General features: G+C 39.2%; 1 protein-coding gene across 5 annotated transcripts in view; it reads left to right on the top strand.

The window, feature by feature from the left end:
* CDK17 (cyclin dependent kinase 17) overlaps positions 1 to 17089 on the top strand; it is a 192146-nt gene that overhangs the window by 137193 nt on the left and 37864 nt on the right. For all 5 annotated transcript variants that reach the window (XM_088454359.1, XM_088454356.1, XM_088454357.1 and 2 more), the window contains 6 exons: positions 4751 to 4876; positions 8064 to 8120; positions 9204 to 9318; positions 10168 to 10262; positions 12545 to 12607; positions 15626 to 15749. In XM_088454359.1, the coding sequence (XP_088310485.1) occupies positions 4751 to 4876; positions 8064 to 8120; positions 9204 to 9318; positions 10168 to 10262; positions 12545 to 12607; positions 15626 to 15749 (580 nt within the window). The remainder of the gene's footprint in view (positions 1 to 4750; positions 4877 to 8063; positions 8121 to 9203; positions 9319 to 10167; positions 10263 to 12544; positions 12608 to 15625; positions 15750 to 17089) is intronic.

Raw genomic sequence — 17089 nt, 5'->3', positions numbered from 1 at the left:
CATAAAGACCATAAACAATCTGCCATATTACTTAAGTGGCGCAATTTAATCCAGTTGTTATACCGCACCTTTAAGTTTTTTTTTCTCTTCGCATTTTAAAGTATTATTCTGTGCTTACTACATTTGTGGGAAATCCATGGTCATTGTACACCATGCTTGGGAAGATGCTGCTACCTGCTGGAGATCTTTGAGTACTTTAGATTCTACTGTTAACAAGCTAATGGTCTCCATTTATTTCTGCTTGCAATCAATAATAGTTCAATTGGGTTTTCTTTTTCCTTAGTACTGAAATTTATTCTGCTTTACAAACATATTTTTCAGTTGTGTTTATATTATTTTGTTTTTAAGATTAATCTGAAATAAAATCATCCTGCCAGTGTTTGTGTGAGCATTATACAAGAATTATACTCCTTGTACAAGAAGTGAGAATTGGATCTCAAGAGATGATCCTGCCCTTCTATGACCATCTGGACTTTCCAGGATTCATTTGCAAACATGAGTGCATAACATATAGAGGACTCCAGAATTATTGACCTCGTTGATAAAGATGAACTAAAAATGCATTGTTAAATATACAGAAAAAATAAATGACACAGATATTGCGGCTATCCTTGCTGCAATTTAACACTTTAGTTAGGCCGTGTGGATAATCCTGAAAGCAAACAGGATGAGGTTATCAGTTTCAAGCAGATGTCTAAGCAAGACAATATAGCCATGACTTCTTGTTATTATCTGATAAAAAGACGTCAACATCAGGGGGAGGAGAAATAACCTTTGGACCTGTAATGTTTCGGAGACCGTGGAGGCGGCCGACCAGAATGACAATCTCCTCTGCCTTTCCTGCATTCGTGCTCCTTCCATTGCTGACAATGTGCTACTCCTGGACAGGGCTCATTGTGCCCTGCGACCCCATTAAGACCCTCCCTTGCCAAGAGCTGTTCTACTTTGACTCCAAATTTACTCACAAGCCAGACAGTCTACAGACGTCGCTTTTGAGGGACTCAAGACACTCATATTCCAAAATGTCCCAGGACCTTTGCCAAGAGATGTGAAATGAGTGACCTTACTAAAATTTTAAGAGATCATAATATCAGGTATCATTTAGGATTCCCCTTTAGCTTACAAGTGCGATCAGATCAGAAAGTCCTTACTTGCTGGACTCCAAATGATCCTCTTTTAACTTCTTGAAAAGCTAAATATTACAGGCCCCTACTCTCTCTCAACAGGGTGCCCTCCAGCCAGAGAACTATGACCTCTGCCTCAAAGAACACAGAGAAAGAAGTGGCATATAGTTACTGCCAAGCCCCCTTCTGGTACCTGATTTGCTTCCCAACACATCTTAAATTTTGCTCACTACTTCTGGTTAGTAGCCAGGGTCTAAGGTTGACCTTGATTCTTGCCATAGTTTTATTGTCAATAATTTATTAAACTGTTTATGGAGGACTCTTTACTGGGTCCTTTCAGTTTCCTTCTTACCGGTCAAGCTCTTTGCTGCTCCCTTCCTTGGGGGACTAGTGGGTTTTTTTTACAGTCTGATGAGGCAATAATTATAGTTGTCTGTGTTACAAAAGATTGTTATCTTGAGCATGTACTTATTGTAGTCAGTGGGCCTGTTTACTGTTGTTTTTCTGGTTTTCTGTCATATTGCCCATCTCCTCCATCCAAGGTTACTTTGCAGTCTTCCCAATGTTTTAGGGTTGATGCTATTAGTTTTGTCCTTGGAGGGATTGTGGACAGAAGGGCCATTTGGCCCTGTACTTTCCCACAGGGCATTTTTGACCTGTGTAACAGTGTGTTTCTACTACTTTTTCAATGAGGGGCCCATTTATCAATGATCACTTACACAAGTCTATCTGGGAACGATATTAGTGCCCATAATTGTATTGCAGTATGCTATAATATCGGCCAAATGTATTACAGAGCACCCACAGGCATAGGAGCTCTGCAAGGATGTGCTTGGAGTGGAGTGACTGCGTGAATGGTCTCCTCACTCCTGTGCCGGGACTCCAGTGCATGCATGGTCTACAGACCACGTATGCGCCATGGCCATTGCCGGGGGGGAGGGGGGATTTGTTCTTACTTGGCTTCCTTGCCGCTCACCCCCATGTGGTTGCTATGGCCAGCTTCGGACATTCTAGGCTTATTACCAGACTTCTTACTTGGGTCTGACAATAAGGACAGAGTGTTAATTGATCTTTGCCTTTCATATGCTTCTTTCCTGTAGTTTTCCCCTCCTCCTTCCCGAGACCGACTTGTGGGTTCTATTGTACTCTTTTATTCTCTTTCTTTAATACCTGTTGCCCTGTCTCCTATTTGATTTCTCATATATACTAAATATTGACGCTTAATGTAAAGGGACTAAATTACCTGCAAAGGAGATCCACGCACACTCCAACACTTTAGGGCAGAACTTATATTCTTACAAACGACACATTCCATGCCATCCGGAACTTGAATCTAAATATTTCCCTTCTTCCTGTCAAGCTTGTAATCCCACATGTAAAATGAAAGGTGTTACTTTACCATTCTCCAGATGTCTCACTTACGTTCTATCCACAGTAGTCAAGGACCAGAAGGGACTCTATATTATCTTGGTTGGGGAATTAGGTAACACTCTGTACACACTAGTCAATGTTTATGCTCCCAGCTCTGGGTAATCTCATGCTTTTAGCATGCTTAGTTCCCTACTGTCACAACATAGGAAGGGTAGAGTGATTATGCTGGTGGACTTTAACACCACCTTAGACTCCCATTTAGACAGATATAAGCCTTTACCTAGGCCGCTTCAGGGCTTAGTACATGTTAAGTTATTTGCCCTGTAATTATTTATTCCCAACTCCATTTATTTGAATGTACCTACTGCCAAGAATTTTACCTGGCTCGATGCGATCCTTTCCTGTCATTGCTTTTCACGTTCCTTCTGGAAACTGAGTCCACATCTTCCATCCCCTACCACACCTCTCTGGCAAAATCCAAATTATTCCATTGGTTACGGTCTAATTTGCTTTCTCTTTTGGATTGAAAGGAAGTAGGTTGGTGTTTTGATCTCCTCAACTCTGGCCATTGCATCCTTCTGGGTACCTTACAGAACAAATTTGTTGTCCATAAAGTACAGTCTACTGAATGGTTGGGATACTCTGAAGCTGCCAGTGGTCACTGCAGTTTTCAAATTGTTAAACTTTGTAACATTCTATCATGCATATTCTAAAAATTCCACTTACTATTCAAGAAGGGGCTATTTGGAATATCTACTCCCAAGGAACACTACTGAGACTGACCATGGATTCACTGTTGCCTGCCAAGATAGCAGCAGTAACTAAAAAATACTGTTTTATTTCAATGGATAGCTGTAGAGACTCTTCACCATTTTTCACTGCTCCCCAGAATTTAATTTGTTCACATTGGATTGGACAAAAACATATGTGAACAAGGAATGCCCTGGCTGGCAATTATTTTCCACCTGACTGTCATACAGTCACACATTCACCTCTCTGATTAAAAAAAATCACAGAACAAATGCAATTGGCTTCCTTGTTAGCATGGAAGTAAAAATGCATGGCTCTCCATTTTAATCAACAATGGCGTCTCAATTGTTTAATAACCTGGTCCCAGTCGGCTTTTGTTCCTCCTGGAGCAGGGTGTTGCGTTCTTTTTTTTTTTTTATGCACTTGGTGTGTTTTACTAGCTTGCCATTAGGAAGCTTAACTCTATTATATGCAATTATTAACCTTGAAGTGTATTGAAGTAGTATATTTTTGTTTTTACCACAATTGTCATGGTTTTTCAAAAACACAACTAGGTTTCATATTTTTCTTTGCATTACAAGTGGTGTTCACCTTTGCAGTGGACAGCCAATGATTTTAAATGATAGTATATTGATTACCAGTTGTGTGAATGTCTGTTTTGCCTGTTTGGCATTACACGAATCATTAAGCTGACATTCTAAAAGAGCAGTAGGTTTCCTTTACTGAATATAGAATCTGGTAATTGAGAGTTTACAAATAGAATGCCGGCTGTCGGGGTGCCTCCTGTCAGAATACCGACAGCGGCATCCTGATGGTTGGTATCCTGACAGGGGTGAGGTAAGTATACCTACCCCCCCCCCCCCAGCCCTCCCTTCTTGTAGTTGTAGCCTAACCTTCCCGTTAGTGCCTAAATCTAACCCTCACCTTCCCCTCCCCCCCCCCCCCCCCGTCCAAAAACCTAACTCTAACCCCGCTACGGTCCCTAAACCTAACCCATCTCTTCTCCCCCCCCCCCCCCCCCGTAACACCCCCCCGACGGCTAACGTGAAGGGCGCTTGGACTTGCCTCATTCGGGCAGCTGTCCTGTGTTCCGGCGTCGGGATTAGTGTCGGTATTTCAACACCTATGTCAAGTCCCTTGTTGGGATATCATTGTAGTTTTTGAGACACCCGGCATCTCATAAAACTACATCCTGTTTAAATAGTATGAAATCAACTTTTTTTTTTTTTTTTATAGCTACAAGCTTGTCCTGATAGTAATGGCAATAAAATTGTGTGTTACAGATTAACTATAAATGCAAGAATATGTAACATTTTGAGGATTTGATTTGGATGCATTGTACATTATTCTGAATCTGTATATTTTACAACATTATTTAGTCTCTGAAACACCTGGTGCTTAATTAAATGTTAAAATTCAGCACTATTAATTACAGTAAAAACTTTTGTAACTCCTCCATATGTGATCCAGATAAGTGATTTATTTCTTGTTATGTCTTCTGTTAGGACTTAAATAAGCGACTCTCGCTTCCGGCTGACATTAGGATACCTGATGGATATTTGGAGAAACTGCAGATTAACAGCCCACCTTTTGATCAACCCATGAGCCGACGATCTCGAAGAGCATCATTGGTAATTTCTAACACCTTGTCACATAGAAACCATACATGATAGTATAAGGAAAACACTTTATATTACATCCTAAACGTCTAGTAAAATACGGCAATAAACTGTCTACACAGGGGTTGTCCATGAAAAGTTCTATGCATAAATTGCAATAAAATTAAAATTTGTTCTGGTCTGAGCAAACATTTTCAGTCCTACACACTAATTATGTGTGTTAGTAAATCATGGGAATTTTGCTTTACTTCTACTTGTAGTAACAAAAATATATACTGTGCATTATTAGAACTATACAAAATACTGTATCCAGATAACTTACTGGAGTAAATATAGTGTAAAATCAGGGAAATTAGTACAATGAATATATATCCCAGTGGTTCCCAAACTTTTTTGAATCACGGCGCCCTAGAGTATCATCAATTTTTCCACTGCACCTGAGCCAAAAGTTTTTTGTTTTTTTTTGAGAAATTCAGAAAAAATTGTGCTTCTATGTCACCCTTAGGTTCTGTTATGTGGTGGTCGACAGGGCTGCACTTCTTTCTGGCCACATATTCTTTGATTGGCAGCCATTAGCACTGGTTTTGCCTATCGCACTAAATAAAATTCAATTTATTTGGTACTGGACCACCAACCCAAGGCACCCCTGCAAGTGCCCTGAGGCACCCCAGGGTGCCACTGCACACAGTTTGGGAACCACTGATATATCCAATAAGAGAACTATTAACAGTCATGTTTTGTCCATTTGGAGTGTTATGCTTTATTGTTTTATATCCAGTGTAATGTGTGCTTTGCGTTTGTCCTTAATTTATAGTCTATAGCTTCATGCTTTGTTTATACAGTGCATCCGGAAAGTATTCACAGCGATTCACTTTTTCCTTATTTTGTTATGTTACAGCCTTATTCCAAAATGGAATAAATTCATTTTTGTCCACAAAATTCTACACACGATACCCCATAATGACAACGTGTAGAATGTTGGTATTTTTGAGATTTTTGCAAATTTAATTAAAAAAACAACTAAGAATAACAAAGAAATCACATGTACATAAGTATTCACAGCCTTTGCACAATACTTTGTTGATGCACCTTTGGCAGCAATTACAGCCTCAAGTCTTTTTGATTATGATGCCACAAGCTTGGCACACCTATCTTTGGGCAGTTTCACCCATTCCTCTTTGCAGCATCTCTCAAGCTCCATCAGGTTGGATGGGAAGCGTCGGTGCACAGCCATTTTCAGATCTCTCCAGAGATGTTCAATCTGATTCAAGTCTGGGCTCTGGCTGGGCCACTGAAGGACTTTCACAGAGTTGTCCTGAAGCCACTTTCACAGAGTTGTTCTGATATCTTGGCTGTGTGCTTAAGGTCATTGTCCTGCTGAAAGATGAACTTTCGCCCCAGTCTGAGGTCAAAAGCGCTCTGGAGCAGGTTTTCATCCAGGATGTCTCTCTACATTGCTGCATTCATCTTTCCCTCTATCCTGACTAGTCTCCCAGTTCCTGCCGCTGAAAAACCTCCCCACTGCATGATGCTGTCACCACCATGCTTCACTGTAGGGATGATATTGGCCTGGTGATGAGCGGTGCCTGGTTTCCTCCAAGCACAACGCCTGGCATTCATGCCAAAGAGTTCATCTTTGTCTCATCAGACCAGATAATTTTGTTTCTCATGGTCTGAGAGTCCTTCAGGTGCATTTCGGCAAACTCCAGATGGGCTGCCGTGTGCTTTTTACGAAGGAGTGGCTTCCGTCTGGCCACTCTACAATACAGGCCTGATTGGTGGTTTGCTGCAGAGATGGTTGTCCTTCTGGAAGGTTCCCCTCTCTCCACATAGGAATGCTGTAGCTCTGACAGAGTGAACATCGGGTTCTTGGTCACCTCCCTGAGTAGGGCCCTTTTCCCCCAATTGCTCAGTTTAGACGGCCGGCCGACTCCAGGAACTGTCTGTGAGGTCTACAGACAATTCCTTGGACTTCATGCTTGGTTTGTGCTCTGACATGCACTGTCATGTGTGGGACCTTATATAGACAGGTGTATGCCTTTCAAAATCATGTCCAATCAACTGATTTTACCACAGGTGAACTCCAATTAAGCCGTTGGAACATTTCAAGGATTACCAGTGGAAACAGGATGCACCTGAGCTCAATTTTGAGCTTCTTGGCAAATGCTGTGAATACTTATGTACATGTGATTTCTTATGGTGGTCTTTTTTTAAAATTATATTTGCAAAAATCTCAAACTTTAACCACGTTGACATTATGGGGTGTTGTGTATAGAATTTTGAGGACAAAAATTAATATATTCTATTTTGGAATAAGGCTGTAACATAACAAAATGTGGAAAAAGTGAAGCCCTGTGAATACTTTCCGGATGCTCTGTATGTCCAGTATTTAGTTTTGTGCACTGTAATTTTATTCTTATCAGTGGATGGTGCGACTTTCATAGACTTCTTTAAATGAACATGTCCGCCATGTATAATAGCCTATAGGGAGCCATCTAACACTGAATTGCAACCATTTTGAAAAATGAACCTCCATTGAAATGGTTTCTATTAGCGTTGTAAGGAAAGGTTCCTTGTACCTTTCTGTTGACAATATGTGAATGCGTTGACAGAATGTGTATTTGCTCCACTGTCTTTGACAATCACAAGCAATGACTGCTCATGTAACAGGGTGAAAATAACTGAGGGAGAGACACGGGCATGTGCAGTCACTAGACCTCTGTTGCAACCACTTTTCCAAAAAAGTGCTTTGCTTGTCTTTGAGATTTGAATGCGTACCTTACATATTATTCTTTAAATAGCATACATGCTCCTGGTACAGGAGTGTCCTGTGCTGCGCAGAAACAGGTACTCGAATGAACTGACGCGTTTCACCCATAAGCTTTTTTACGAGTTGTCATGAGTTTTACCTGCCTCCCTTATATGCTGTGTGTAAGATTTATATGTCCACATTTATTATATTGGGCCTAAAAAGGGAGTATGTTTGGACATTACAGGCCACACCATATACAAACTTTAATCAAATTATAATTACACACATCACTCAGACTTCATATGTTAATGGGAATAAAGATTGGATGTAAGCTATTTTTTGTAGTTCTGTGCACACAATGCATTTCTATTGAGATTTTGAACTATGTCTATTTAGCATTGTAGTTTAACTATCAAGTTTCCTTTTCTTTTTTTCTTTACCTAACAGTCAGAAATTGGGTTTGGGAAGATGGAAACGTATGTCAAATTGGAGAAGCTTGGAGAGGTTTGTGACCTTGATTTTCTCTTCTTTATTAAAGCTAGAGTAATCTAACTTGAAAAAAGCCATTGCTTCTTGGCGTGCTTAATTCTGAAATTTAAAACATCAATTATGTTAAAAGCACACCATGATTTGTTTTTAACGTAATTGATGTTTTATATTTAGGTCTTAAATATGCAGAAGTGGCATCAGGGGCGTTTCTAGAGAGGAGGGGGCCCGTGCGCAGTCTCCGACACTGGCCCCCTCCTCTCTGTCCGGTGGTCGGCAGCGCACTGAGCTGTGCACGGCCAGTGCCGGAGTTATAGACTCAGGACACTAGAGTGCGCCCAGAGTCTCTAGAGAATGCGCTGGTCACCGGGAAAATGGCTGTGGCTGCCATTTTTCCTCTACTGCGCATGCGCAAATGACGGGAAAATGGCCGTGGCGGCCATTTTCCAGTCGTTTTTACAGCGCCGGACCCCCGCGCCGACGTGGGACTCCGGAGAGGTAACTAATTCTGTTGCGGTGTGGAGCCCCCCTGTTCCCCGTACACCCTGCACCCATTATAGATATACCCCTCAGTGGCATCTTACAAAGGCTGTAGTTTAGCACATTTACCCCAATGTATTTTTAGGGTTTTGAAAACTGTAAATTTTAAGCAGGCATTTCTATTTATAATTAATTATAATTTATTTTCTTTTCACTTTCTTTGATCTGATTGATTTCCATAGTTGTGCCCTCTGCAGGTCTGTCTATAGCCCATCTGTCTGTCTTTTTTTTTAATCTTTTCCCATGTCACACATTTCTCTCCCTTACTATCTCTATCCTCTACTTGTAGCGGTGCTTTGTTCCTCTGCAGTCAGTTTAAATATGTGACCGAACGCATGGCTCATTTTCATATAGAGGGGTAACTTGTACTTAGGTGTGTTAATATCAGACCAAGATGATATTTTCTTGAGAAGATGGAGAATCCTACACGGTGGAAGAGTTTTATCAGTGCTACATCACTAAGTGTGCGTGATATTTCTGCAGAAGCTTATTCATTTCCACAACTTGGGACGCTTGTGCAATGTACATACATTATGTCTGTATATTAATGTGCTTTTGTAGGGTACATATGCCACAGTATTTAAAGGAAGAAGTAAACTGACTGAGAACCTTGTAGCGCTGAAAGAAATCCGATTGGAACATGAAGAAGGAGCACCATGCACAGCTATTAGAGAAGGTAAAGCTTGTATTGCTATTGGTTTGTGACTTCCATTATTGCAGACCTTTCTCCTAGAGCAGCATTTTCCAAATCCAGTCTCTCACACCCCCCAACAAGTCATGTTTTCAGGATTTCTGTCTGTGGAAGCAGTTAATGTAATTGACTAATCAAGAACAGGTGACTAAAGGTGCGTACACACTGGGCGATTAAAGTGGACGACTGAACGATATCGTTATCGTTCAGTCGTCCACTTTATCGTCCATTTTTAACACCAAAACGATGAACGATAACAACGATGCGCGTTCCCGCGGGTCGTTCGTCATTATTGTTCATCGGGTAAACATGCAGGCCAACCTGACGATATATCATTAATGTTGTTCAGCGGGTGTGCTCAATGTCATGAACGACATTGAGCACACGCTGCCGGGGACACACTAGACGATATCACTCAAGGAGCATATCGTCTAGTGTGTACACTCCATTAGTATACTTGACAAAGAAAGCCTGACAATATGAGCTGTAAGGGGTGTGTAAAGACTGAGTTTATGAAACACTTTTTTACATTTAATACTATATTGTAGAAAAAGATAGTTGAAATTTAAAGCAAATTTATATGCCTGAATTTCATAAAGTGAGGAAAACTATAATTATATTATGGGGAGTTTAATTAGCCACAGATTGCACTGCACAGCTTCAGCTCCCTGATAAAGTGCCTATAGCTATTCAATTGGACACCTGCATTAAAGCTGTCTGGCCACCAGAATTCTGTAACACAAGTTGTCTGCGTTGTCACTTGTATTGTGTGGTTTTATTGCAGTGTCAATAAACATCTTTTTTTCCCCTTTTTTTCCCCTTTTTTTCTTGCAGTATCATTATTAAAGGACCTGAAACACGCAAACATTGTCACCTTGCACGACATTGTTCACACTGACAAATCTTTGACACTTGTCTTTGAATATCTGGTATGTATGATATAACTGGACTTGTCCAGGCAGTTGTATAATTAAGTGTTAATTACCGAATTCTTATGGATTACTACGGCTATTTGCATAGTGAAAGAGTGAGTGTAGAAAAATATTTAAATAGGTGGAGCAATACAACAGAAGGGTGCTAAAACAATACTAATACCATACCGTACATAAACACTGCATCCCTTGATAAGGTCGGTGTTTCTGGATATTTTCATCAAATGATTCAGGTTTTCATGAAAATACAATATGCTAACACTATTCTGGTACTTTGTTTAGTCTGGACAAAGTGTCCCTCAGGATACACTACCAGTTCTCCAGGGACGTGTAATACGCCAAGCCAAATTGTTTGCATTTTTTCACGGGGTCTTTTTAAAACCAGTAGCCTGATGTTGGGTGCATTGCACTTATATAATAGAAGTGCACCACTCTTTTAAAAAACTGTTTTTGATCTCTTGTCCGATAACCTAACTTTCCTTTTGGCTAGTAACAGCCCTCTAGGCAGGGACGGACTGCCCATCTTGCACTTCTGACAAATGCCAGAAGGGCCGATGACCAGATGGGCCGTCATACCCCGGCCGATTAGCTCCACCTCCCAGGGCTCTTCTCAGCCGGGATACTGAAAAACGGGAACATGTTGTGAGGCCACACCCCTGTGGCGTAAGGCCACTCCCCTTTTGTGGGCACGCACATATGTTGCCAGCCTCAGTCCGTCCCTGCCTGTAGTTAGGTGTGTATCACAGCATACTTTATATATATATATATATATATATATATATATATATATATAATGGGATGTGCAGGCTCGGATAGGTTCGAGTTTGCACGTGGAGTTCGGATTTTTCCCTCCAAAAAAACGGAACTCAGAAAGAGGCAAAATTTGCCTCTTTCTGAGTTCCGTTTTTTTTGGAGGGAAAAATCCGAACTCCACGTGCAAACTCGAACCTATCCGAGCCTGCACATTATATATATATATATATATATATATATATATATATATATATATATATATTCCAGTTTACATATACCTACTTCATTAGTTTGCATGTTTCTTATTATTTGTTCTATGTAAAAACAAATACTTAGCATAAAATAAGAACTATAATATTTGCTTCTAACATGCAAAAACTGATTATTTTTTTTATTATTTATTTATTTTTTAAATGTATTATTTGTTACCAGTCATAGTTTGTCACCATATAAGTCCAGTGGCATTGAAGTTCAATCATAATAGTGAGCTGTTGAGTAATAGTAATAAGAAAATATATGGTAGAATATTAATTCATAAAATGTTTGATAGATCACAGTATACAAAGAAGTCCCACTTATGTGGAGTCATATCATCCGGGTCACATAACAGTAAAAGAGGCACACTTTCATCACACCTTAATTTTATTTTCTCTAAGAATGCAAATTATACCCCTTTCAGATTTAAGATCCGGAAATTCCCAGGTCTCAGCCCGACCCTGGTAAAGAGCAGGGTCGTGGGCCCGGGACTTTATCCCGGCTTGTTTCTTTCCACACGTGTTCATGTGCAAAAACCTGGGATTTTAATGTATGTGTGAAAGGGGTATTAATAATTACCTGATCATTTTCTAGCGTATATTTAGTAGATACAAATAATTCTAATTAACCTTAATTGTTAATCAGTCAAGGAAGAGAACATACTGCCATTAAAACTGCTCATTTAATATCTCTAATAGTTATTTTTTACAACAGAAGTTTTATGAGTATTTTTATGCTGCAAACATTAAAAAAAAAGTCTTAATCGCCCTCTCTTGGAATCTATTATTTATATAAAGTACATTACCTATCAATTTGTAGCAACTAAAAGATACATATTGTAGATTATAAATAAATATTTTATTTAGTCTTTTGTTTCTCCTATTTAACTATTTATCAGTGAAGGTCACAATTATATATATTAAAAATATATATGATATATAATGTTGGACATAAAATGCTAATTACGCATGCAATGGTTGTTGCACTATTTCCTATGTGATTTTTATATTCCAGTACACTGAATTTAAGAAGAAAAATGGTCTTCTAAAAGTCGTGTTTTCGACATAAGTGTCATGTTTCTTGCTTTAATTGTTTTGTTTTCATCTGAAAAATATTAAATGCATAATCTAAGGATGCTAATGGTGTCTTCTTATTTTGTTCTTCAGAAATTTTTATTGGCAGTTAGAAATTATTTAAGACCAAATTTACAGTGAAATGTACAATTTACTATATATAAACAATGATTTCATAGGTTCTTGTTTTGCCTCTAGGACAAAGATTTGAAGCAATATATGGATGACTGTGGCAATATTATGAGCATACACAATGTAAAGGTACAGTACATAATGCACTTTTATTTGAGATGTCATTCTGACCAAACATTTTAGCAGCAAGAGGAATTTGTTTTGCAAGTGGAGTAGGAGAAAGATCCTTGTCCTTTCTTATATATTACGCTACTATTCTTCCTGTTGTGTCCTTCATATCTTTATTAGTTCCGAGAATAAAAATGATTGATAATCGAAAAATAGACAGCAGCGCTGAGTCACAAATGAATGTAGTGCTAAGCTTCGAACTCAAAATACTACTGCTTGTAAATAAATCCTACAATAATGTAGTCAGGAAAAACATGTAATACAGTATAGGGAGTCATATATAAATATACCACAAAAAGTTCAAGTAAAGAATAAATATAAACAATGATTATAGGGAAAAATACCCTTTTGAGCTTGGATCCACTAGGTCTATCATGGAGTTTACAAGATGAATTTTTAGCAACTGACATGCAGTGTTTGTAGAGAAAGTATGTAGCAAGTTTTGGTAGATGTTACCATTTGTTGTTGAGTTAGGAAGTCACCAGTAGGGTCCTTATGTAATAAGATCTGTAACAATCTAACATTAATAGAAAAAAATATATAATACTTAGAGCCGTATTCAATTTGAGCGGACCCGCAATACTTTTCAGCCTCCTGGACTTTTCGCCTGTTTTGCAGGCGGAAAAGTATCACCCGCGTATCCCCGAATTCTATTTGAAAGTACGTGTAAAAACGGGACCCGGCGAATCTTAAACAAGTGGAGTCATGTCAGATTTGGGGAAGTCAGCCTGACACCCCACAAAAGATGCTTTGACTTGGGGGTTAGCTATGGTTACCCCCGATTTGGCTTGCTAAAGGTTTTTGGTGTTTTTAAACGTGCTCAATAGCTGATAAATAGCATTTTTGTATAAGTGGTGAAGAATAGTATTCAGGAGGTTTTTTTGCAGAAAATAACTTATCCCAGCAAATTTGGCGTACTTGAAAATGGGGGCAACATATTTTCAAGTTGCTAAAGTTAAGTTTTAAAAATCGTGAAAAATCCACCTTCCGCAAGCCCCTGCAATGAAAAAAACACCTGGGGCATACTTGGGGAGCCCCCTAGAGTCTAGTTCGCTAGTTTTTCCCCCAACTTTTTTTTTTTCTGCCCCAAATTGAAAGTGATTTTTTGGGGGTTTTCTTAAGTCTTTTTTTTTTTTTTCTTTAATGTTGAAGCAGTTTACCTTTAGGGGACTGTCTGAAGGCTGCACGGGGGTTCCCGCAACGTTGCATCCCAAAACCCCAATTCTGCACTTTTTTCCACCTGCTATTCATAGGCGAAACTTTTTCGCCTATTACAGTGCATTGACTTTCTGCCTAGGCAGATAGTCTTTCAAATTCAATACGGCGATACTTTTCCGCCTGGCGAAATGTCATCGGTGAAACTTTTTCGCCCGGCTTTTCGCTCCAAATTGAATATGGGCCTTAGTTGTGAAAAATATAGAAAGACGGTCGAGTCCCAATTGGAGTTTAATATCTTCATGCTGCATATAGTAAAAGTGCCAGTATAGAAATTCATTTGTTACCATGACTGGTGTATACCTCAGTCACCTAGAGCTCCTGTTTGCATAAATGCAGATATCTATATAATAAGCAAGAAAGTCTGTCTGTTTGTGTTTTATGCACGGGCAATTTTTTGGACCTAGGTCCACCAAATTTGGCAGGGTAGTGTAGTGTAGTTTTACCAGGTTTAGGTTTTTGCCTAGGTTTGAACTTCGTCAGGGGCACACACTGTCACACAGGTTCTGGGGCTGGCTCAAGTGGAAATTGACAGTCTGCTAAAAACCTGTGTGAAAGCTACAAATGTGTTTTTAACTGCAGTCCGAGCAAGTGTCAAACTTATGGCTCATGCAAGTTCATATTAAATCCGGAGCAGGTCCTTTTTAAAGTGACTATATATATATATATATATATATATATATATATATATATATTAATATATATATATATATATATATATATATATATATATATATGTGTAATATTAGTCATCCCTCTGTGTATGCATACAAGGGTGTAACTAGAACTTCGGTGGCCACATAGCAGGTTTTAAAAGCTCTTTCCCAAACCCCCTCCCAGTGTAAAAAAAATTATAATAATTTGCCACCACATAGAGCCTATTCATGTTGTGCCACACAGTAGTACCACTTATACACACTATGCCACACAGTAGTAGTGTCCCTTATACATTATGCCACACAGTAATGCCCTTTACAGATTGCCACATAGTAGTCGTGCCCCATATAATACATAATTTCACACAATAGTAGTGCCCCTTATAATAATATGCCACACAGTAGTGCCACCTATAACATAATGCCACTTTGGCCCCCTCGGTGGCCCTGACTGGGCCAACTTACCTTGTGTGTGACTGGGGTGCAGGGGAGCGGCGGGCACCCCTTGCACCCATGGTAGTTACTCCGTTGTTTACATGCATGTTAGCAAATAGTAGGGTCCATTTCAGGATCAATAGAATGGGGTTATAGGTGAGGACAATGTAAACAAACAAAGGCTGCAGTTGTACTTCAGGGTCCAGTCTTCGACCTGGGCAACGCCGGGTATCCCAGCTAGTACAGAATAAGATGTAACCACTGTTTTGTATGGCAATGTTGTTGGTGCTTAGAAACAGTGGTAAACTCCCGATGCTAGGAGTGACTTAGCGGCAGGTGCTCTGGTATGTGAGGAGCCACTGCTGCTGGTAGTGGTAACAGGCACACTGAGTGCAGCTGCTGCTGGTTTCTATTTTCCCTTTTAGTGGTTGCAGCCACCTCTCTGTAGCTGCTCCATCACAATTGTTTCCCCACCCTCCCTCACTTTCTCCTTTTACCTCTCTTTTTCCTTGTTCTTAAGTTTACATTTAAAAAAAAAAAGATTGATATCCTGTTCGATCATAATAGTGATTTTCTCAAATATACAAATTGCTACTTTGATTTACGTAATCCTTTTTTTTTTTTGTCAATGTCTTGTAGACCTGATCTATTTTTTTTTCTTTTCCCTGTTTAGATATTTTTGTATCAAATTTTAAGGGGTCTAGCTTACTGTCACAAGAGGAAAGTGCTTCATCGGGACTTGAAGCCACAGAACCTTCTCATCAATGAGAAGGGGGAGTTGAAGTTAGCAGATTTTGGTATGTTGAATAGAATATACTGCACTTCATTCACTCATGACATACAATGAGAGCACTTCACAATACAATGTAACATTGAAATTGAACCATATACACTCCAGTATTGTAACGGTCTCTGCCACACTAATATGGAGAAACTTAAGCTAGTGCTTATATTTTTTTTCTATCAGTGATGCACATGGCCAAACTCGTGGAAGTTATAATTAATGTGGTTCTAGATTATATTATAATTTTTTACACAACTTCCTCTTTACCATTCCACACTCCCAGTGTTGTAAATAACTCCTGTGCGGAGCCCATTTTTTGCTCTTGTCACATTCACACAAATTATACCCTTTTATTTTTTTTTTTTTTTTTTTTTTAGAAGAATGTTTGCTCCCTCTAATACGTCAAATAAAATAGCCAAAAAGTGGTTATTCCTTGAAACTGCAAGAAATAGAACTAAAGCAAATGTGTGTGTGTGTGTGTATACTTTGTAGTTTTTGCTTTGGCATTAATCCACCTTTCCAAATCAGCAACAAGTAGATTCTTCACTTTTTTATTTCTTAAACTAGTTTTTTGAAACAGTTACCTGATTTAAGTGCTTAAATATTGTAGGAAATAAGTGTTATGGCCGGTACACATGGGACGATCAGACAACGATAAAGTATCGTTGTCTGATCGTCATGCATGTGCTGGATGTTCGATATCAAACATCCAGCAACATGCACCAACCCCCAAATGACGTAACTATTCGAGGGTCCCTATAGTAAACAGGCTAACCTGGTCGATATCGACCAGGTTGGCCTGCATGCACGGGCGATGGTCGATATCGATTTCGACCATCCATGCCTGCGCATCGAACATCGTTTGGTCATTGGAGGGGTTAAAAAAAAAAAAGAGCCGATAAACGTTATCGTTATCATTTTATATTGTCCTTTTTATCTGACCGTGTGTATGCACCATTAGCCCAACAAACCATAACATTTTTAAAACCAGAAAACATACTCCATTAAATAAGGGGGACTCCTGTTTTTATTTGAAAACAAACCCAAGAAAGTCATGGTTGATCCCATCTTGAAAATAATATAAATGCATGTGATAAAATAGAACAGATCTAAGCAAAATTAATTTAAGAACTGAATTATAATTATAACTGATATTTCAGTTATCCGGTGGATTGATTGCCATGCCTGATATTTATGTTATTATGACTAGATTTCACTTGTTTGGATTTGTCCATAAGCTTGATCAGCCTATCTGCAGACAAAAAGCTGCTCATTTTAATGTGCTCCTTGGTCTAGACTCTGATTCAGTTGTGCAGAAAATCGGCATTCAGGCAAGCATCATTTTAATGTACA

The sequence above is a fragment of the Taudactylus pleione genome, unplaced genomic scaffold (genome assembly GCF_031769625.1).
Source record: "Taudactylus pleione unplaced genomic scaffold, aTauple2 ptg000040l, whole genome shotgun sequence".
In the NCBI taxonomy this organism is placed as follows: Eukaryota; Metazoa; Chordata; class Amphibia; order Anura; family Myobatrachidae; genus Taudactylus; species Taudactylus pleione.
This window is presented reverse-complemented; position numbering and strand designations above follow the sequence as displayed.